Below are 23,732 nucleotides of genomic sequence, written 5' to 3'. Positions count from 1 at the left end.
TATCCATAAGACCTAATTTCTAAGTGCCTTATTGCTAGAATGAGCTCCACTGATAACAGAAAGTTTGATAGTATGAACAAATTCAGAAGGTTCATCAAAGGACTGCTTTAAAATCCAACTTCATGTTTTATTAAATTTATAAATATATGTTTCCAGCAAATGTTTAGCACAGAATAGATTTCACAGCATAGAATATATTTTAAATTATGTCAATAATTCTTTTGGGCATTCCTAAGGGAACCTGAAATAAAAGTTCATTTTGTTCAAAAGCAAAGCCCTATAACCAACAGCACAGCAGATCTAGTATCTTCCATATATACCTACATATTTTGGCCATCTCCACACATCTCTGCATTTTCACCTCTCCTCCTTTCGTGAACTCACACACAGGAACTGCTCTTTTAGTTTCAAGAAATGCAAAGGGATAGGGGAGATGTGTCTTCCATTTTTTTCTTTTTCTTTATTTTTAAGAAGAAATACATGTAAGCCCCTCAGAGTGAAGACCCTTTCCTCTAAATGAGGGCAGGCACATTAACCTCTACCACTTCCTTCCAATGTACGCGTCGGCAACCTGATGAGTGACTTACAAGGTCTCCAAATTTTTTGCTTCCCTTACCCTAGATCATGCATTCTTAGTGGGGACAAAAATTTGTTCTTGGGGGGAGAAAAAAATTTTTCACTCATTTTATGTATAAAGCACGGACATACATACAGTATAGAAATGGATAAATTGGATATCTGTGATATTAAAATTTCATGGGTGGGAACATTTAGGGGAAAAAATGTTTTAAATGGCTCCCTCAGAGGGTCATAATGAAAAAAAGGTTGAGAAACACTGCCTCGATCGGAACTTCCCAAACCAGGATGCCTTGAATAGTTTACAGCTGTGTCAAGATACTGACCTTCGAAGCTCTGCAGGGGCAGGTTGGTTGCCTCTGGTTCCAAGTGGCCTCCTTCTTCTCCCTAGTGTGCCATCTAATATTACAATTTTCTGTGTGTGTCACGACATGAAACAGGTTGGGAAATCTATCTACCTTCTTGAGACAACTGAGAATGTCTTTATAGGTAAGGCCCTTCACCTTAGTCTCTCTTCAGGACTCCTTTTCTTACCACATTGAAGTAATAAGGGGTATCCTTTCTTTCCAAGGCTACTTTGTAGCCCATCATTCTGTGGACTTTGCCCTTTCCTTCTTCACCATCTCTCATGCATCCTCCATCTTTCCTTTTCTATTATTGCTTTGCCTCCTTGTCAATAAACATACCTATATCCCTCCTACCTTGGAAATTCTTCATTTGGACACCTAGCTGTTATTCTAATTCTTTTCTTTTCATAGTCAACCATTTAATAAGAAATCTAAAAGTGCTACTTCCAGGATTTTTATTTTGTACTAAATATTTAATAGATACAGAAATAATATTTATAAAATACACATAAGCTATAAATAACCATATTGCAAAAACACCCATGTACCCATCACCCAATTTAAGAAAAGGAATACAGCATGATTTTTACATTTGAAGTACCCTATGTGCCCTCCCCAATCCCATGCCCTTCCTCGTCAATCAGAGTAATTATCCTGAATTGTGTTTTTCATTCTCTTGTTTTCTATGTTATGACCACATATATATGTATTCCTAAACATGCTTTTGAACTTTATAGAAATGGGATAATTCACATATATTAAGTTCCTAAAATTCATCTTTGTTGTTATGTGAAATGTAATTCTTTAATTTTGATTGTTCATGACATTCTATCTAAGGCTATACCTTCATTTATTTAGCCATTGCTTCTACTCAACAAAAACTGAACTCTCAAATGACTTCTGAACCACTGAAGAAATGGTTCCTTCTGAATCATTTCCCCTGGCTACACTAACTGAGCTCATCCCTCTTCGAACCAATTGATCTCTAGCTCAACTCTTTCTGTCCACAAAGTATTCACTCCTGGGATTGATAACTTCCTTCAGTATCTAAAGAGCTCCTATCTAAATATTCACTCCAGGCTTTCCTGGTGGCACAGTGGTTAAGAATCCGCCTGCCAATGCAGGGGACAAGGGTTCGATCCCTGGTCCAGGAAGATCCCACATGCCGCGGAGCAACTAAGCCCATGTGCCACAACTACCGAACCTGCACTCTAGAGCCCATGAGCCACAACTACTGAGCCCGTGTGCCACAACTACTGAGCCTGCAAGCCGCAACTACTGAGCCTGCGAGCCACAACTACTGAAGCCCACGTGCCTAGAGCCCATGCTCCTCAACAAGCCACCTCAATGAGAAGTCCGCACATCACAACGAAGAGTAGCACCCACTCGATGCAACTAGAGAAAGCCCACGTGCAGCAACAAAGACCCAATGCAGCCAAAAATAAATAAATATATAAATATTCACTCCTATCTAAAAAGCTTGTAGAATATACCAAAGAGGAGGAAATGCTGAGAAACCAATTTCTATGGTTACACTCAGGAGAAATTGTTAAGGAAAGTAATAAATGTTGCCATCACTGCTAGTTTTTTATACAAATAGTAAGAACCATTTTTCTATTTATTTATTTATTTATTGCCTTTTTTTAATGCACTGCACCAGTTCCTAAGTATATGAAATGTTTAGGGTATAATCTAAGTTGTGTTATTTATTTAATAAGATAACTTCAAATTCGGAGATATGTACTTTGCAGCGAAACAAAGCATGTTCCTTAAACTCATGCATTTATTCATCCAGCAATTACCAAATCTTAACATGCTAGGCACTATCTCTAGGCACTAGAGAGTCATACAAAAACGAATCATCATACAAAATAATTATGTATGTTAAAAGTATGCTGTGGAAGCATAGAAAAGAGAACTTTTTTTGGCCATGCCGCATGGCTTGCGGGATCTTAGGTCCCCAGCTGGGGATCAAACCCATGCCCTCGGCAGTGAAAGTGCAGAGTCCTAACCACTGGACTGGCAGGGAATTCCCAAAGGGAACTATTTTGCAGAAGAGGTGACATTTTAATTGGGTCTGAATGAATGAGCAGAACTTGGTAAGTAAAAGAAGGGAAGTGAGACAGAGGGAACATCGGGTACAAAGGAATGGTATAGAGAAATGACATCATCTTTTTGAGAAAGCAACAAAAATTCAACAAGATGAGAATTTTAAGAATTGGTGGAGTGGTGGAGAAATGAGATTAGAGAGGGTGATTTTAGGGCAGATTGGGCTTATTGAGTATATTACGCTAGATAATTTGTACTTTATCTCCAGGAAACTTAACTGTGATCTTTAAGTAAGCAAGGGACAGGGTCAGCTTTGTTGATCGGGAAGCTAACTCTAACAGCAGTATGGAGGATAGACAGGTTACACTGGGTGATAGTAGAGGCAGGGAGACAATTTATGCAGATGTACCCAGGGAAGATGAATGAACAAAACCAGGGAGCACGGGGAGACAAAGTGTTGAGACTAACTCAGAAGGTATTTCAAAAGCAGATAAAAAGAGAGAGCATTTAGAGAAAGGGAGTATGTGACTTTGGGATGTTTTGTTTGGGGAGATAATAATACCACTAACTGACAGGAAACCCAGAAGGAAGAGCAGGTTTGGGGGAAAGATAATGAGTTCAATTTGGAGCTTTGGATCTTCCATGTGGAAATATCTGTTTAAATATGGATCTGGAAGTGAATGAAGGTCAAGACGGGGGATAGAGAGCTGAAGTCACATAACTAAGACAAATGGTTCTCAAACATTTGCATGTGTCAGAATCAATTGCTGGGTTCTACACTAGAGTTTCTGACATGGGAGGTCTGGGCTGAGGCCTGAGAATCTGCATTTCTAACAAGATCCCAGGTGATGCTGCTAGTCTGGGGACCACACTTTGAAAACCTCTGAACTAGACAATATCCCTCATAAAGAAGGTGAAAAGTGAGAATAGAAGATAATCAAGAACAGAGTCTGGAAGAATACACATACTTAAAGAGGCAGATACAAAGGGGGAGTTAGTGAAGGAAAATGGAGAAGAATTTTCAGAGAATGGGAAGAGAATTGGGAGAGTTGCAAAAGGGCAGATTAACTAGTATCAAACAGCTGAACAGAATGAAGACTGAAAACAAGTTACTGGATAAAGTAATTAGGAGGTCACTGTGGAGCTCAGTAAAAAAAGTTATGTAGAGTGAGAGGGATGGAAGACATTGTAAGAAATTTTACAAGTACAGGCTACACTTTGAAAAGTTTGGTTGTAAAGAGTAGAAGGGAGAAAACAGAAGCTTGAGAAGGCAGAACACTGTGGGAAAGATGATTTAGAACGAAAGAGTCGAGTACAATTGTAAACTAAAGAGGAAAGATGAAAAAAAAAAAAAGAGGAAAGATGGAAGAGAGGAAGGTATGGAAGATACAGGAAAAGTTAAGATAACTGAGAGTAAGGATCCCACTGGAGGTGTAATGGTCTTAGATAAAAGAGTCTGCTCTTCTTCTGAGATGGAGTGAAAAAGGTTAAGAGTAGACACTGTTAGAGCTGAAGGGAAAGGAAGCAGAAGGAAGCTGGGAGACACCTGCCTAAAGCCTCTGTTTTCTCTGCAGAGCTGCCCTGTAAGACACATTAAAGGTGCTTCTTCTGGAAGATGGAAAGCAGTGCCAGATGGAAATCTCAATCTACACAAAGGAAAGAAGAGTGCTGAGAATGTGAAAAATCTTGGGAAATGTACAAGATACCACCCTCTCATTTTTTATCTTTTTAAAAAATATTTGTTTAAAGCAAAAATAATGTGATAGGATTTATAACAAAGTAAAATGTATGACAAAAAGAGCCCATAAGAAAGAGTGAAAATCCAAGTATACTAATATAAGGTTCTTATCCTTTATGTAAAACGATATATCATTATTTGAAAGTAGACTGTGATAAAGATATAATAAGACCTAGATCAGTAGTTCTCAAAGTATGGTCTAGGGTTTAGAAAGAAGATTAGATCCAGAAATTCCAACCCCTCTCTAACAAAAGTTCCAGAAGGGGAGACTCACAGCACTCTGTGGAAAAGAAATCTTTTTAACCTAATGTTTCCAAAACTTAGCTGACCACAGAACTCACTTTTCAACACCTCAAGAACTATTGTTACATGAAATATATTTTAAAAAAATGTTACTGGTTCTGAGAGATGTTAATAAGCATTAAAAGATACCCTCATCACAGTATCAACACAGATATGCCTTACTTTAAACAAAGTGTGTATTCCCGTATCTCATATAACAGATAAATTAGTAGCTGTTCATTTTGAAGGAAAAAAGTCACAGGCTTTGGGATATCAAGCAGATCTGGGTTTAAACCACCATTTGCTAGATATGAGACCTTACCTTTATTTGCGGATTAAATAACATAACATGCATAAAAGAACTAAAAGTAATCTGCCACAGAGTAGGTACTCACTAAATAGCAAATGATGGGGACTTCCCTGGTGGTACAGTGGGTAAGACTCTGCGCTCCCAATGCAGGGGGCCTGGGTTCAATCCCTGGTGGGAAACTAGATCCCGCATGCATGCCACAACTAAGAGTTCGCATGCAGCAACTAAAGAAGTCCACATACCTCAACTAAGAAGCCCACATGCCGCAACTAAGAGTCCTCATGCTGCAACTAAAGATCCCGCACGCCGCAACGAAGACCCAGTGCAGCCAAAATAAACTAATAAATAAGTAAATAAATATGGAAAAAATAGCCGATGATGACGATGGTGATAAAACAGGGAAGGGTCTTTTAAATAGTACATCTCAGCACACTTAAAATGAAATTCAGTTCTCAGAAGTTACAACTTTTTTGAGAAGCATGGAGTGAATCTTCTCAATCAATGTTTTTAAAGAGCATAATGTAACATAAAATGTGTTCACTGTGATACCCAACTAAGAGGTTTACTTACTGAGATAGAAAAAAGATTTTACCACTATGCCATGCCATACACAGACTTCCAATGAGGGCACTTTAGCAAACTGTTTCTTGTAAAAGGCAAAATAACAGAGATACTCACTAAAATCTTACTAATAACGGGGTTGTAATTTAAGTTAAATTTCTCACTGAGATGCTGGGCAATACAGTTCTAACAGTCATTGTTGGGTAATATTCATGTTAGTGAATTCATCAAGTAATAGTCACTGAGAGGATTCGGACAGCGGGAAAGAAAGTGATAGTTATTCCAGGCAGTGAAAATTAGATCTCTGTATGGCCACAATGCAAGAAGCAAGTCGCAATGATAAAGGATAAAGTTGTGTGCATCCAAGAGCATATAGAGGGAGCCTTGATAGCTAGGCAGGAGAGTTCTAATTTGATTTGACAGGCAGGAGGAAACCACTGTCAAGTTCATCAGCTTAAAACTAATGTAATAAAAACAATGTTTAAGGTAGACCCATCTACTAGTGACGTTCAACTTGCATTGAATAGGGAGTGAGTCAGGAAGCCTACTTTATTACTTGAATGATGGTTGAACTGAGACATTAGTAGACTACAGTAGTAAGACATACTTGTTATATAAATAAATGAACAAGTGAATTATGTTAATGTACAAATAGACAAGATTTGGTCATTATCTATTCAAAGAGGATGAAAGAGCCAGGTTGAATCAAATGGGTCCATGATGTTAAGGGCAGGTGATGGGGAGAATGGTGCTACCAGGAAAACTGGGAGGGGCATCTCTAGGGGAAATTTGTTCAGGTATCCCAAAATTAAAATGTTCAGTAAAAACTGTAGATATGAAATTAGATTTTAGAGAAGTTCCCTTTGTATAACATATTTCCTTATCCATAAATATACAAAAGTAATTTATATTAAATGTGTCATATATCCTGTGATACAGTTTTCCCCAGGTAGCATTATTTTAAATTATATTGGCTTAGGCTATACCGAAATCCAATTTAGTGAATACCAGCCCAAAAGCCAGTAGGACTGGATTAAATCTGTCTTTTTAAATGGAATTTATATAAAAACTCCTGTGAATTTAAGTATTATAATTCCCATTTTATAGATAAGAAAAAATATAAGGCAGATTTGAAAGGGATCAGCAGAGGAGTGATAGATTTTAATGGAGTGAATTGACTCCAGCAATGCTTAAACCTAGCTAACTGTAATTTATCCACAAAAATTGACAGGGACAACAACACAGCAGCACAAGAAAGCAGGTAAGCCCAAAGTTAATGATAATATAGAATTGGAATATCCTATTTTGCCACAGGAATCTTAAAAATCAGGTATGTCTGATTCTCAAACTAATATCTAGAGATAAGATTAAGTGAGAGTTCTTTTCAAAAATGTGTTCTGCATACTCAGAACATACAGTGTAGTTTCAACCATGAGCAACAACCTGGGATTAAAAATCAAATGAATAGAATGGGAAGATAGACCTCTTAAAATCTAAACTCAAAGGTTCCTGTTTGTACCTAAGAATATAGAGAGATAGGATATCATTATGAAACAGTATATCTAATTCTTACCATTAATAACTGGTGTGTAAACAACAATCCCAGCCAAGTTTGGATCAGATACAGTTGTGTCCAGAATAAGGCCCCCAATGCTGAAAGAAACAAAAGCATATAATTTAGGGAAGAGGAAAGGAAATGTACTAATTTGAAGTTGTTCTTTATATACAAACACCCCTACTTTTAAACATAAAATATTTAGACATTTGAAAAATTGAATAAAAAGAAAAAATATTCAAAGTAAAAATCACTGTCAAAAGCAAAATGGTGAAAACAAAACATGGCATAAGCTGTAGCCCCACGTTTCAGGGCTCTCCTTCTGGTCTACATGTTTACATATGTTACATGTAAAAAGGAAAAAAGCATATACCTTAAGTGCATTAAAATGTCTGGAAGGACATGTAAGAAATTATTAACAATGTCCACCCCTATAGGTGACACTTACAGGAGACTCATGGTCATTTTATATCCTTCTGTACTTATTAGTTTTTTAAAAACCATGTGCATTTATTACCCTTATAATTTAAAAAAAGGTTTAAAGAGTATCTTTTCATATTTGAAGTAAGCAAGCCACTAAAGAGATGACTTTTATTGTGTTAAAACTAGATATAGTAGATTACAGTGTCTGACCATTGGTAAATTAAAACAATGAGTTGTAGCCATAGAAAGAGCTGATCTGAAGAACAGAGGTCTGGAAAAATAACATACAGCTATACAGTGGCAAGATATACACTCTCAGTGTCTCAATGGAGCTTGGAGATTTTTTGTTTGTCTGTTTCCAAGACCATTAACAATTGGTTAACTTCAGTCTGTTGGTCTACATACTATAAAACAGTGTCAGTCCCAGTATTTCATGGGATCCTGTTGCCAAATCTTCCAGGAAAATGCAATTCACATTACAGAAAAATGAACTATATGCTGTCAGATAACAGGGTTGATGGTCAAAGTATCAGATCAAATGTTCTTACCACTACCTGATAGTTAATATTAGGAAATTATTAAATCTTTACTATTTTAATTCTTTAATAATATAAATGAATGGCTAAATATGCCTAAACTGCTAGGAGTTCCCATTAAAAGGTATACTATAAAGTCTAAAAACAGTCATCCTTAGAAATATTTTACTACGTAATTTAAAAAACTATGTATTTCATAGAATAAACTAGTTATATGTCAAAGAATAAATCTCCATGCCAAAACACACAGATCATGCTGTGTATATAACATGAACACTTGCTAAAATACATTTTTAAATATTTTTATTACCCAGGTGATAAAAACTTATCATAGAAAAATTAGAAAATACAAACAAAAAGAAGAAAATAAAAATCAACCATAGAGCTTCCCTGGTGGCGCAGTGGTTGAGAGTCCTCCTGCCCATGCAGGGGACACGGGTTCGTGCCCCAGTCCAGGAAGATCCCACATGCCGTGGAGCAGCTGGGCCCGTGAGCCATGGCCGCTGAGCCTGCGCATCCGGAGCCTGTGCTCCTCAACGGGAGAGGCCACAACGGTGAGAGGCCCGCGTACGGCAAAAAAAAAAAAAAATCAACCATAGTTATGTCATTCAGGGTTATACTGTTACCATGTTGATATATAGCCTCCCAGACATTTTTAAGTATATATATACATATATATATATATATATATTTTAAATAAATTTATTTATTATTGGCTGTGTTGGGTCTTTGTTGCTGCACACGGGCTTTCTCTAGTTGAGGTGAGCGGGGGCTACTCTTCGTTGCGGTGTGCGGGCTTCTCATCTCAAGCACGGGCTCCAGGTTCACGAGCTTCAGTAGTTGTGGCATGGGGGCTCAGTAGTCGTGGCTCGCGGGCTCTAGAGCGCAGGCGCAGTAGTTGTGGCGCACGGGCTTAGTTGCTCCGTGGCATGCAGGATCTTCCCAGACCAGGGCTCGAACTTGTGTCCCCTGCATTGGCAGGTGGATTCTTAACCATTGAGCCACGAGGGAAGTCCAAAACATGTATATTTTTAAAAATAAAAACTCAAATTGTAAAAGTCGTTTTCTTCACTTGTATTAAATTTGATTTTTATCAAACAAACATACATGCATCATTTAAAAGGCAAAAGTACCACAAAGCTTATAAAATAGCCCCTAGCCCTAACAACACATCCTGCTCTCCACTAGCAATTCTTTTTAACTTCTTTAACTGTTTCTTCTGGCGTTTAATCCTCTATTTCTAAACAGCATGTTTATACTATTTCTTGATTTTTAATTTTAGACATTTACCTAATGACGTCCACTATGGCAGGTGAGCATTTAGTCTCTCTTACCCTTCCCTCCCCACTTTAGTCCCTTCACAATTCCCTTCCTTCCTCTATCCTGCCAATCTGGTTATATTATAATTTTTGGTGAAATATTTAGGTTTTACTTTATTTTAACAGTGAAATCATTATTCACAACTGGGCCACAAAGTGTGTTGAGATCTCCCCATTTGTACTGTTTTGCCTTGTTTCATATTCTTCTTAATTTTTTTAGGTACTTATTACTAATTCAGAATCAAATTTGGAACAAAGTTAATGAATGGCCTCTGAATACATACTCATTAGGTAACCAATCAGTTCCCCTTTTTTTTTCCTTAGAGACATTCCTTCTTAAGGTCACTGTCTTGCCAACCTGGACAGTTGCTCTATAGGTCTGATGCTCAGCTGTCATTCTGTACCTTCCCTTCACCTCCCCACGATGGGTCTTGGTTTATGTACTATGACCAGGTCCCAACATTTCATGGGATCCTGTTGACCAAATCCTCCAGGAAAACACAATCTACATCATAGAAAAATGAACCACATGTTGTCACAGGTTTCCTCATTCCTGTGTCATCTTATTTCTTGATTATTTCCTCATTTTGATAGACATCTTCTCTCAGCTTTTATATGAGAGGGTATACGGGAAATAAATTTTTTGAGATCCTGCATGTCTGAAAGCTTCTTGAGTCTACCCTTATGTTTGCTTGATACAGTGAGCACGTTTTACGTTCAAAACAATTTTCCCTCAGAATTGTGAGGGAATCACTTGGTGTTGCAGCTGGACATCATTCCAATTCCCAATCCCTTATACGCAACTGGACTTTTCTCTCTGGAAGCTTTTGGGATTTATGATAATGTGCTTTGCTTGGGGTCCCTCCTACTCATTGTGCAAGGTACTCAGGGGGCCTTTTAAATCTGGAAGCCCATGTTCTTCAATTCTGGGGAATTTTCTTGTATTATTTCTTTGATAATTTCCTCTCCTTATTGTTTGCTCCAATTGTCCACCTCTTTGCTTTCTGGTCTACTTTCCAGGATAGTTCCTCAACTCTACCCTCAAGATTTTTCTTCCGATTCTTTTTGTTTCTACTTTTTATACATTTTTAAATTCCCAAGAGCTCTTGCAATTTTTCAAATCCTCCTTATTAGAAAATTCTGTTCTTACATTATAGATGCCATAACTTCTCTAATTTCTCTGAGGATACTGGTGATCGTTTTTGGAGACTTTTCAACGATGCCTGCAATTTTGGGGGAACGTTTTTGTTTTTTTTTTTTTTTTGTCTCTGTCATGTTAAAAGCCTTAACCAAATGTCTGGCGACCATTTACTGTCTGCTCCTCCTTAAGGGATACTGCAAAGCATATCTGGAGCTCTCTGTGCACAAGAGCAGAACTTGTCAGCAGGCGGGCCTCACTGAAGAATGATCAGATGGGCATGTAGCTCTTTCACTAAAGGATCCACAGGGTCAGTTTTTGCAGGTTTTTCTTTTGAGCTGATGAGTTTTCCCAGAAATGAATTATCTAATTTTTTGCCTGGGGGTAAAAGCCAGAGTGCCAGCATTCTATGAGAAAAGAAAAGGAAGTGGGATCGGGTTTTCATTGTTCAGCGTGTAGACTTTTCCTTAATTCTTGTTTTTTTATACAGTGTTTAATCCACAGCCTCACTGGTGCAGGTGATTCTAAATCCAGAGGCTCTATGATTTACCCTCTCCAGGGTTAATTCTTGTCTTCTATAGAATGGGAGGGGGCAGTCACCTGGGTGGTCAAGCTAGCAAAGGGCTTTTAGGTTCTAATTGCTTCTTACTCTTTCAACCAATCTCCTTCATTTCAGCTTTCAGAAGTTCTAAGTGCCTCTAAATCCTCCACCTTTTGGGGTTTCTGAGGCTCAGTTCAGCTTGCTTCTTATCGGTGTCCCCTTGTCCTGCAGGCAGTTAGGTTTTAGCTTTTTTCATTCTGATAGTTCAGTTAACAACCATAGAACCGATTCCTATCTTACTGATTTTGGTAAATCTTTCACCTACTGTCCTCTCTGCTCCCCTTCTGTTTTTGTGGTTGTATAGCTTTTTTATTCTTTTACTGTCATTTTAATAGCTTCAATAAGGAAGAAGATAAACGTGTCAATCTACCATCTTTAATAGGAAATTCATATTCTTTTCTAGCTTTCTCCTTTCACCAAATGTATAACGAACACCTTTCCGCATCAAAGGAGTGTTGCAATGCTACTCTTGATGGCTGACTAATATTCCATTTTGTGACTATGTCACAATTTATTCAATCAACATCTGATTACTAGACATCTAAGGTGTTCTCTCTCTCTTTTTTGTTATTAAAAATTCCACTGTGATGAAGATCCTTACAACTTAATCACTTGCATAGATCCATAATTATATCTTTAAGTCCTGTCAGAGTCCTAGAAGTGGCGTAGTCAAATGGTATGTACATTTCTAAGGTTTTCTGATACTTATCCGAGCACTTACTGTTCAAAATAAGTAATGTCCTTGTCAGGTTAAAACTCACACAGACAAAGACAAACACCACTAAATTTTAATCATCAATCTGGTAAGGATTTGGCTGGGGAAAAGTTTGGAACTGGTAGCAAATGAGGTTCCATACACCCACTGATTTCAATAACTCTTGTCACTATATCCCTATTACTTGGGATAATAAAGAACTGACTGTATAAAATGATTGACCTAAGAAATAAAAACAGGCAATTGGTTTGTTTTAATATAGACATAGATACATGCATATAGAATAACTGCCCCCCACACGCACACACAAACACACACTTTAATACTAACCTACTTATAACCATAGCTGTTATCACAGGCTCCCAGCCTGAGTGGAGAACCGTCCTTGTGGCTGGATGTTTGGCAGCTATTATAATCCAGATAGGAGTTAGAGCCAAGAAAAAGACACCAACTAATGGAGGAATGTAGTAATACGTCTCTAAAATTCAAAAAGAGACAACATTTCAGTCTCTCTTATAACCATATAGCAAATGTAAGTATTAAAAGATTACCAGAAGATATGTTATCAAACATACTCATGCTATATACTTCCTATAAATTTCAAACAAATTGAAAACTATAGATAAGGTAAAAATGTTAAATAATGTAACTGAAAGCTAATACATTAATTCAACATTTATTGAAATAGTGATGTGACCTAGATGTGAACAACAACAGTAATAATAACGAGAATAACAACAGTAAAAAATCTAACATTACTTGGCTCCTACCATTTTCCAAATATTGTGCTTAATGCTTTATGTTCATTGTCTCACTTAATTGTCCTCACAAGTATGCGGTAGAAACTCATTCCTACCTTATGAAGAAACTGAGGCTTAGGAGCTTAAGAACACCACTAAGAAATAGCAAGAATTGGGAGAAAGTGACATCTGACACTGAAGTTATTTAGTGCTCTTAACTCCAAACTATAAAGTCTAATAGGACATTGTTTTTACCCATCAGGATCTTATAGCACAAGCATTCCATGGAATATTGGCCAATGGATTGATAATAGATATCCTCCTAATTCTGAATAGTGTTCCAATATCCAAAATGACATTGAAATACTAGGTTTAATAAACAGATTTCTTCACTGCAAAATTATTCAGAACCTTTAATATGCAAGAATATGCAAACCAGAGTTTGGCCAGACTACTTAGTTTCACATCTTATGTTACAACTTACCTTGGACGAGAAATTTAACTTCTAAAAAGAAAAACAAATATCGTATATTAACGCATATATGTGGAACCTAGAAAAATGGTACAGATGAACTGGTTTGCAGGGCAGAAATAGAGACACAGATGTAGAGAACAAACGTATGGACACCAAGAGGGGAAAGTGGCGGGGGGTGGTGGTATGGGATGAATTGGGAGATTGGGATTGACATATATACACTAATATGTATAAAATAGATAACTAATAAGAACCTGCTGTATAAAAAAAATAAATAAAATTTAAAAAGAAGAAATTTAACTTCTATAAATTTAAATTTCCTTATCTATAAAATGGTAAAAATTATTATAACTATTTCATAGGGTTATTGTGAGTCTTAAGAGAATTAACACATGTAATTTAACTAGAATAGAACCCAGGCACATAGTTAACATTTACTGAACACTAACTAGCATCATAATCATCATTGCCATTGTTATTAGCATCTTTCTATTTGTGACATGCTCAGATAACAGAGTGCCAGGATATTTTTTTATACCTCTCTGTGGTAGATTGCCTTACTTGATCATAATTATTCATTCTCTCCCCATTCTTGTTAATGCTTTCCTATAGAGAGAGTTTAGGAAAGCTTATTGACTTTGGGCTTGGCTATTTGTCTAGCTTTGTAGACATGATGTATGCCATCTCTGAGCAAAATCTGAAATGTGCTTTTGGAAATTACTAGAAGATTTATAAATATATGTAGATAGATAGATAGTAAACTGTTTTCAGACACTGACAACTGGTATTGCAGGACTGTGATCCCTGAGAGAGGGGAAAGAAATGAGATAAGCCCTACAATAGCCTGAGCTTTCTGACTAAAGGCACATTCCAGACCACAGCTCAGGAAGGGAGGATTTCAGCAGAGTGAGTCTAAGGCAGCAGGAATTTACAGGGAAGAATACTGGAGAAGAGGAAGCTATTAGAGAGGGAGCTTGCAAACTGAATACCAAGCCATGCATGCATAGGGTGAATTCCACAAGGCTAAGCCAAGACAATTGGGGAGTCGTAAACTAAAAAAATTCCCAGAGTGTACAAAGGGCTAGAAGTCATTTGAGATCTAACCCCCTAGATAGGAGCACCTCTTTGAAAACTGAGAACATTCAGTGGAGACCAGAGAAGGGATACTTCTTAGTAGTAGGGCTAGCCCTATTGTAATGTCTACTCTAGATCTATTCCACAATGCAGAGTACTAGCCACTATATGATCACAGCTAGATCTAGTCCAGTGAAGCTTAAAACCAAGCCCTGTAAGGCTCAAGCTAATCCACAAACAGCTGCCTACAAGAAAAAAGTCCATGAAAACTATAAGATGCTGATGAAAGAAACGGAAGACGACACAAACAGATGGAAAGATATACTGTATTCTTGGATTGGAAGAATCAATACTGTTAAAATGAGCATGCCACCCAAGGCAATCTACAGATTCAACACAATCCCTATCAAATTACCAACAGCATTTTCCACAGAACTAGAACAAAATTTTTTAAATCTGTATGGAAACAGAAAAGACCCCAAATAGCCAAAGCAATCCTGAGAAAGAAGAACAAAGCTGGAAAAATCACACTCCCTGACTTCAGACTATACTACAAAGCTACAGTAATCAAAAAAGTATGGTTCCAGCACAAAAACAGACGTATAGATCAATGGAACAGAATAGAAAGCCCAGAAATAAAACCACGCACTTATGGTCAATTAATTTACAACAAAGGAGGCAAGAACATACAATAGAGAAGAGACAGTCTCTTCAATAAGCGGTGCTGGGAAAAGTGGACAGCTACATGTAAAAGAATGAAATTAGAACATTCTCTAACACCACATACAAAAACAAACTCAAATGGATTAAAGATCTAAATGTAAGACTGGATACTATAAATCTCCTAGAGGAAAATGTAGGCAGAACATTCTTTGACATAAATTGCAGCAATATTTTTTTGGATCTGTCTCCTAGAGTAATGGAAACAAAAACAAAAATAAACAAATGGGACCTATTAAATTTAAAAGGTTTTGCACAGCAAAGGAAACCATAAACAAAACAAAAAGACAACCCACAGAATGGGAGAAAATATTTGCAAATGATGTGACTGACAAGGGATTAATTTCCAAAATATACAAACAGCTCGTATAGCTTAATAGCCAAAAAACAAACAACCCAATCAAAATATAGTTAGAAGACCTAAATAAACATTTCTCCAAAGAAGACATACAAATGGTCAACAGGCACATGAAAAATTGCCCAACATCACTAATTATTAGAGAAATGCAAATCAAAACTACAATGAGTTATCACCTCACACCAGTCAGAATGGCCATTATTAAAAAGTCTACAAATAATAAATGCTGGAGAGGGTGTGGAGAAAAAGGAACCCTCCTACACTGTTGGTGGGAATGTAAATTGGTACAGCCACTATAGAGAACAGTATGGAGGTTCCTTAAAAAACTAAAAATAGAGTTACCACATGATCCAGCAATCCCACTCCTGGGCATATATCCGGAGAAAACCATAATTCGAACAGGTACATGCACCCTCAATGTTCATTGCAGCACTATTTACAATAGCCAAGACATGGAATCAACCTAAATGTCCATCAACAGATGAATGGATAAAGAAGATATGCAATGGAATATTATTCAACCATAAAAAGAATGAAATAATGTCATTTGCAGCAACATGGATGGATCTAGAGATTATTATACTAAATGAAGTAAGTCAGAGAAAGACAAATATCATACTATATCACTTATATGTGGAATCTAAAACAATGATACAAATGAACTTATTTACAAAACATAAATAGACTCACAGACACAGGAAACAGACTTACGGTTACCAAAGGGGATGGAGGGGGGAGGGGTGGGGGGGATGGGCGGGAGAGATAAATTAGGTGTTTGGGATTAGCATATACACACTATCATATATAAAACAGGCAAAAAACAAAGACCTACTGTACAGCACTGGAAACTATACTCAATATCTTGTAATAACCTATAATGGAAAACAATCTGAAAAAGAGTATATATATATATATATATATATATATATATATATATATATGTATGTATGTATATGTATAACAATCACTTTGCTGTACACTTGAAACTAACACAACACTGTAAATTAACTATACTTCAATCTTTTAAAAAAAAGCAAAAAGCAGAACAAATACTCTGTAAGGAAAAAACAGTCAAGCACTTAACATTACATTCACAATGTCTAACATCCAATCAAAAATTATTTTTAAGAGTTTGAAATTATATTTGGTTGCATTTATAAACCTAGTTAAATACCAGGAAATATTCTATTTACTTTAGACATTTCACTTATCTCACAAAAGTTTCCTAGTACTTAAAGTAACCTTTCTAAATCTAATAAATTATATGTACAAATACGGTGAGTCTTATGTTTTCATAAATGTTCATGCAATGTATATAAATTTGGTAAGATTTCTATTTAACAATCATAAGAATAAATTAATTACATAATCATTACTTTTAAAATGGAATCAGAAGACTGGCATGTTACTGTAATGGGCTACGTAACAAGTATATTTAAAAATGTGTACTGCCTCTTTACCATAAAATCATTCATACCATAAATTTGATTCTCAAATATTTTTATACTTAGTTCTAAATCTCCCTAGGGTTAAAAGTTGCCTACCCATTCTTGAAACAGTTGCATCATCCCAAGACACTTTTGGTAATATCATTTTAGCTGATCGAGCTTTTATTATTGTCAGACATCTCAGCCAGGACATTCCTACATTTTTCTCAAGGACTCTAATACACATTTTGTATGGTAGGGAATTCATAACTTAAACACAGAGTTGATCTCACAGTCTTTGTAGCCTACAGCCTTAGATTTAAGTTAAATGTTACTAAATTTTTCTGACGTCTCACAAAATTCTTCAACTGTTATTCACACCTTTCTCTTGGGCTGAATTTTACATTTTATCATTTTAACATATTTAAAGATCTCCTCACCTATGATTAAGATGTTTAAATTAAATAGAAACTCAATTTTTTTCAAAACAGGTAGGAACAATTACTATAAATATTAAAATAAGACCCAAACAAATTTTACACTAATGGCTTTAGCTGAATTTGCCAACACATCTTCAAAATAATTATGCTAACAAAATTCATTTAAATATTTCCTTCCATTTAAAGGGACATGACTAGTGCTACATATAGAGTCATTTTCTCCATAGCTTTTTAAAACATGAAGAAACTTTTATTGGATGGATTTCCAGTTCTCCTTGCTAAACCATTAGATAGGGATAAATAACATTCCAATTAGGAAGCATTCTTACCTCCTAAAACAGCTAAGGTTACCAACAATCTCTTTATAGACTCAAACAGCAAACTAAAAGCATTAAAACCCACTAAACACAACTGAAAAGAACTATTCTGCTAGGTTGTCTTAGTATTCTCATTTTCAGGTAAAGAGAGGAGCACCATGCCAGGCTTTTAATTTATTCTCAACATCACATCTCTGGAAGGACATCTTAAGTTGAAGAAAAAACTCACCATCCTAACTCCAGAATCATTGCCCTGGATTGTCAAAGAGGGGGAAAAATTTCTCAAGAAAGAAATAAAAAATAATGAGTGGGCGGTTCCTCAAAAAGCTAAAGAGTTATCATATGATCTAGAAATTCCACTCCTAGGTATATACCAATAGAGTTGAAAACATACGTTCACACAAAAACATGTACGACAATGTTCAAAGCAGCATTATTCATAACAGCCAAAAAGTGGGTGCAACCCAAATGTCCAACTAATGGTAAATGGATAAACAAAATGTGATATATCCATACAATGGAATATTATTCAGCCATATTATTAACCCATACAATGAAATATTATTCAGTACTGCATGGTATTCAGAACTGATTTATGCTAAAGCATGAACCTTGAAAACGTACTAATTGAAGGAAACTGGATATAAAAGGTCACATATTGTATGATTCCATTTTTTGAAATGTCTAAAATAGGCAAAGACAGAAACTAGATTAGTGGTTGCCAGTGCTGGGGGGAGGGTGGAATGGGGAGTGACTGCTAAAGTTTCTTTTTGGGGTGATGAAAATGTTCTGGAATGAGATAATAGGTTTCACAATCTTATAACTATGCCAAAACTACTGAATTGTGCACTTCTACAAGGTGAATTGTATGATGTAATTGAATTATATCTCAATTTTTTTTAATTCCCACAATGAAAAAAAAGGAGGGGGTACTATATTCTTTAAAAATGTCAACGTTATAAAAGATAAAGAACATACATATATTCATACAGACAGATGGACAGAATAAAAGATAAAGTAAATGGAGTAAAATGTTAACATTTGGTGAACATGGGTACAGGGTATACAGGGTTTTTTGTACTATTTTATTTTTGCAACTATTCTATAAGTTTAAAATTATCTCCAAATAAAATTTTCTAACATTAAAAAAAAGAATGGGAAAGCCATGGTAAAATCAAAATTTCTAAAATGATTTACTGCAAATGTATTCTATTTCAATTTCCTGCAAATCTAACATGCCCACTCCCACCAAATTAAATCGTATGTTTAATTGTATAGGACCCTCTTACCTTTTCCCTGGCTAAATTCTAATCCAATAGTTAGGTGGAAATTACAAATATACAAAAAGAGAAAGGTGCTAAAATATTCCTCTTTTTAGGATATATTGGTGTTTTATAGATAATTAAAGAATTACTTTTAGAAAACCACTAATGACACAATCAGTGAGGGAAACTGGTTGATTAAAAGCCAACCATGGGGCGTCCCTGGTGGCGCAGTGGTTGAGAGTCCGCCTGCCGATGCAGGGGACATGGGTTCGTGCCCCGGTCTGGGAAGATCCCACATGCCGCGGAGCGGCTGGGCCTGTGAGCCATGGCCGCTGAGCCTGCACGTCCGGAGCCTGTACTCCGCAAAGGGAGAGGCCACAACAGTGAGAGGCCCGCGGACAGCAAAAAAAAAAAAAAAAAAAAAAAAAAAAAAAAAGCCAACCATGAACTTCTGCATTAATATCAAAACCTAAAAGTGTCTGCCTTCTAAATTAAATACATTTAAAAGACCCTAGTCAAAATAATATTTTGTATTAATTTCTGGGGATATCATCTTGTGTAATGTGGTAGGCTGAATAATGGTCCTCAAAGACATCCACATCCTAATCTCCAGAACCAGGGAATGTTACCTTATATGGCAAAAAGGGGCTTTGCAGATGTGATTAAGTCAAGGATTTTGAAATAGGGAGATTATCCTGGATTATTTGAGTAAGCCCTAAAGTAATCACAGGTGTGTACTTATAGGCAGGGTGTAGACAGGAATTTGACTACAGAAGACAAAATAATGTGACCACAAAAGAGATCAGTAATGTGGCTGCAAGCCAAGGAATGCTAGCGGCTACCAGAAAATGAAACAAGTTAAGGAACGATTCCCCCTGAAACCTCCAGAAGGAACAAGCCCTGCCGACACCTTCATTTTAGCCCTGAATAACAAACTCATTTTGGACTTTGACCTCCAGAAATGTACGAAAATTAATTACTGTTGTTTTAAGCCACAAGGTTGTGGTAATTTGTTACAGCAGCAATGGAAATGAATACAGGACTATAGATAAAACTGTAGAATTTTAAGCCTAATTAATGTCTGTGTACCTTGGTACTGATTCCATGATACAGGTAAACTACAGAAAGGTAAGGATTAACACGGCTAAAGTGGTTCAAACTGCTATGATTCCACTTAACTGCGAAACATAACTGCCATCTTTTTGATTCATGGCTTTCACATTTATCTAGATTGTTGGTGGCATTTTGTAACTGCTGTTACATAATTTCATTAATAGCATTCATTATTTTCACCTTAAATTCTTCTGAAATATGTAGCTGCTATGAGTGACATTTTTATCTATTAGCTGTTCGTGTGCAAACAAGAAAGCAATGGGCATGGAAAGTTGTAAACACTTTTTAAAATGCCCTTTATAATAACCATCAGAATTTCCTCAGTAGACTGGCCTTCTAGGAATCACTCTAAACTGAGATCATACAGTGCTACAGAACTCTGTAGAAGAGTGACATGCACGATAATTTTACATTCTACTTACATCACCACATCAAGGCAGTGATACTCTAGAATGTTTTGTAAATAACCAGATGGCACATCCCTGTTAGTCTTCACAGGACCCAAGTAACAATCTGAGGCGGACTGTTATTGCTCTTAGAGCTTATTGCTTCTTAGGCCATCTTTTTAAAGTTAACCTTGAGGAATGAGAAATGAATCAACATTTTGCTTCTCAGATCTTGCCTAAAGACAGAAAAGCTGATAATTTTTCAAATCAGTATATATCATGTACATACAAGAATTATATAGCCATGTAGTTATAAAAAATTGAAAAAGAGTCTTTAAAATCCTCTTAAAATTATGCATACAAGAAAAAGAAAAGGCAACAATCATTGTGTACAGGTATTTCAGTTACTGACCCAATGTTAGGTCCTTATAATAGTTTTTAAAAATAACTACATGTTTAAAGATTACCATATGGATGAATAAATGCCTTTATACTTTCTCTACAAGTCATACCTAAGCATATCATAATCTAGAGCTTAGATTACTCTCTAAACTGACTTTCTATTTCCTCTTCTATTTTCTTTTTTTTTAAGATTATTTTTTTATATGGACTATTTTTTTCTTTAAAGTCTTTATTGAATTTGTTAGAATATTGCTTCTGCTTTATGTTTTGGTTTTTTGGCTGTGAGTCATGTGGGATCTTAGCTCCCCAACCAGGGATTGAACCTGTGTCCCCTGCATTGGAAGTTGAAGTCTTAACCACTGGACTACCAAGGAAGTCCCTCCTCTTCTGTTTTCATTTGAAATAGATTTTTTCTAGCCACATGTTGCCATTTTTATTTTTTTATGGTGACACTAACGTCTAAATACTTTCTGCTAAGGCAGTATACTCTATTTTCCTAATACTATGTCCTCATTGAAAGGATCATTTTTTCATTACAATCTATTATGTTATTGGACAGGTACTGTGGCAAAGTCATTTAGAGGGATAACTCTCCTTCATTTTCCATACATATACCACTTCCTAAATAATTTCTATTCACATTAATTGGATAGCTTTCAAAAGGAATAAAACATTTGGTGAAGTGTTATTTATTTAACATCTACTATGTATATGGCACTATGGAGTCAACAAAACAAATAAATAAAATAAAGACACAGTTTTGTCCTCAAGAGGGAAGATACTACATTTACTTAAAAAGCTATAATGACTGGCCAAATATAAAGAATGACTTAAGAGAAGTGTCAATAAAGTGCTATAGGAATTCAGAGGAGAAAAAGTTACCTAAGATTAGGGAAATTTATGAATTTAGTTTTGAAAAATGAGAATTCTGACTGGCCTTCATGGAGGAGGGGAATGACATAAGAAAGAAAAGACAAAAATCACAGGTGGCGTATGAGAATCAGTAAATGGCTGAGTTTGGCTGGAGTACAAGAAAGGCAAGAGGTACAAGAAAGGGAGGAGCAGGCAGGAGCTTGAGAAGGAAGACTCCAGGAGGCCTGAACACCAAGTTAAAACTTTAACCTTGTTCACTAAGCAATAAAGACTTCCTCGCAGGGTGACTACAAAAATAAAGTCAGTAACAGTAAACAAAGCTTTGTTTCTTTTGTCCTTTTTTGGAGAACTGGAGAGGTGAGAAGGGGGGAAATTCCATATTTACTTCAGATATCAGAAATCAGCACGTTTTATCAGGAGTGAAAGAAAGCACACTGAATGAATGTAGAGTGAGCTTGTACCGACCGAAGCTAACAGAACGCCAGCGGAGCCGTTCAGTCATTTCTGAATATCCAAAGCTCTAAGTGAGGAGTTAAGTGAGACTTTTCTCAATGTCCAATTCTTTGAGAGCCACATAATTCATGGCCTCTATTTATAACCAAAGTGTATGGCTGCCATGAAATCCTCTTTTTATCTCTAAAGACAGCTAAGTATTTCCAATATAGTTCAAGAATTGAACTCTGTCTCCAAGAGCTAGGCATCCCACTCAGCAGGATGAATGGGATCTTGGAATTTAAGTATGCCCATGCCTAATCTCTGTGTTCAGAATACCTCCAATAAGAGGCTTCCAACTGCTGGTCCTATGAGGCCCCCTAGTGCTCAAAATGCAAACACTTTATTGTAGAAATCCCAAACTGGCACTTCAGAAACACCTTTAAATTAACTGAGGAATCAATCAGTAGCTCATTAAAAAATATAATTTTAAGGAAACAAATGATACAGATGAAATGTAAAAGACCCTTAATTAGTTCATTAAGGGTAAATGTAAATGTAAAAACCCTTAATTAGTTCATTAATTAGTTCATCTTGAATTACTTTGAGTCAACTTTCAGAAGACAAGTAAAGGCCTAGAAAAGGCTAAGCAATATTTAATAATAAAATTATTTTACAAAATTATGGTCTCATTACATTTCACTTTTTAAATTTCCTGATCTAGTTAAACTACTAATATATCATCTGTAACACTCAAAATATTGAAAGCTTTAGAGAGTAACACATTAAGTCTTTTATAAGGAGTTTATCACTTGTGTAATTTTAAAAAATAAATTCCTCAGAAGTTGATTTATCTTATGGAATATCGTAATAGTCTGTATAATTATAACAATTGTCATATTTATTATGGTAACATTCTTCAATGGCTTCAACTGGTGGAGACACCCTGGTATTTGGCAGGCAGCTGACATCATGGTAATTTAAGTACCCAAGTCTGCAAATAATACACTGTTCTTTTTTATGAGAACAAGATCTTACGTTTGGGCCATTGATCATTTACTGTCTTCTCCTTACTTCAACTAGACACATCTTATCTTCTATATGAGAATTTTCCTTTAACATACATATCAAGTCTTAATGAGTATTGTTTTTATGTCATTAAATAATTTATGGTAACTTTATATACTACATGAAACTTCTCTTGATATCTCCAAAAGTAGTAGAAAATGACTGCCTTTGACAGGTTAAAGCCCTCTCTTTAGTTCAAAAAACATTTTTTTTTTTTTTTTTTTTTTTTTTTTTTTGCGTTACGCGGGCCTCTCACTGTTGTGGCCTCTCCCGTTGCGGAGGACAGGCTCCGGACGCGCAGGCTCAGCGGCCATGGCTCACGGGCCCAGCCGCTCCGCGGCATGTGGGATCCTCCCAGACCGGGGCACGAACCCGTGTCCCCTGCATCGGCAGGCGGACTCCCAACCACTGCGCCACCAGGGAAGCCCAGTTCAAAAACATTTTATCTGAGACTCTTACTTCTACAAACCAAATATACTTTAGATTTATTCT

At 36.3% G+C, this 23,732-nt stretch overlaps 1 protein-coding gene across 4 annotated transcripts in view; it reads right to left on the bottom strand.

Annotated features, from left to right (window-relative positions):
* Positions 1 to 23,732, bottom strand: part of SLC41A2 (solute carrier family 41 member 2) — a 228,154-nt gene that overhangs the window by 134,598 nt on the left and 69,824 nt on the right. For all 4 annotated transcript variants that reach the window (XM_032646805.1, XM_032646806.1, XM_032646807.1 and 1 more), the window contains exons 7-8: positions 12,481 to 12,628; positions 7,437 to 7,516 (exon numbers count right to left, since the gene is read on the bottom strand). In XM_032646805.1, the coding sequence (XP_032502696.1) occupies positions 7,437 to 7,516; positions 12,481 to 12,628 (228 nt within the window). The remainder of the gene's footprint in view (positions 1 to 7,436; positions 7,517 to 12,480; positions 12,629 to 23,732) is intronic.

The sequence above is a fragment of the Phocoena sinus genome, chromosome 10, assembly GCF_008692025.1.
Source record: "Phocoena sinus isolate mPhoSin1 chromosome 10, mPhoSin1.pri, whole genome shotgun sequence".
Classification (NCBI taxonomy): domain Eukaryota; kingdom Metazoa; phylum Chordata; class Mammalia; order Artiodactyla; family Phocoenidae; genus Phocoena; species Phocoena sinus.
This window is presented reverse-complemented; position numbering and strand designations above follow the sequence as displayed.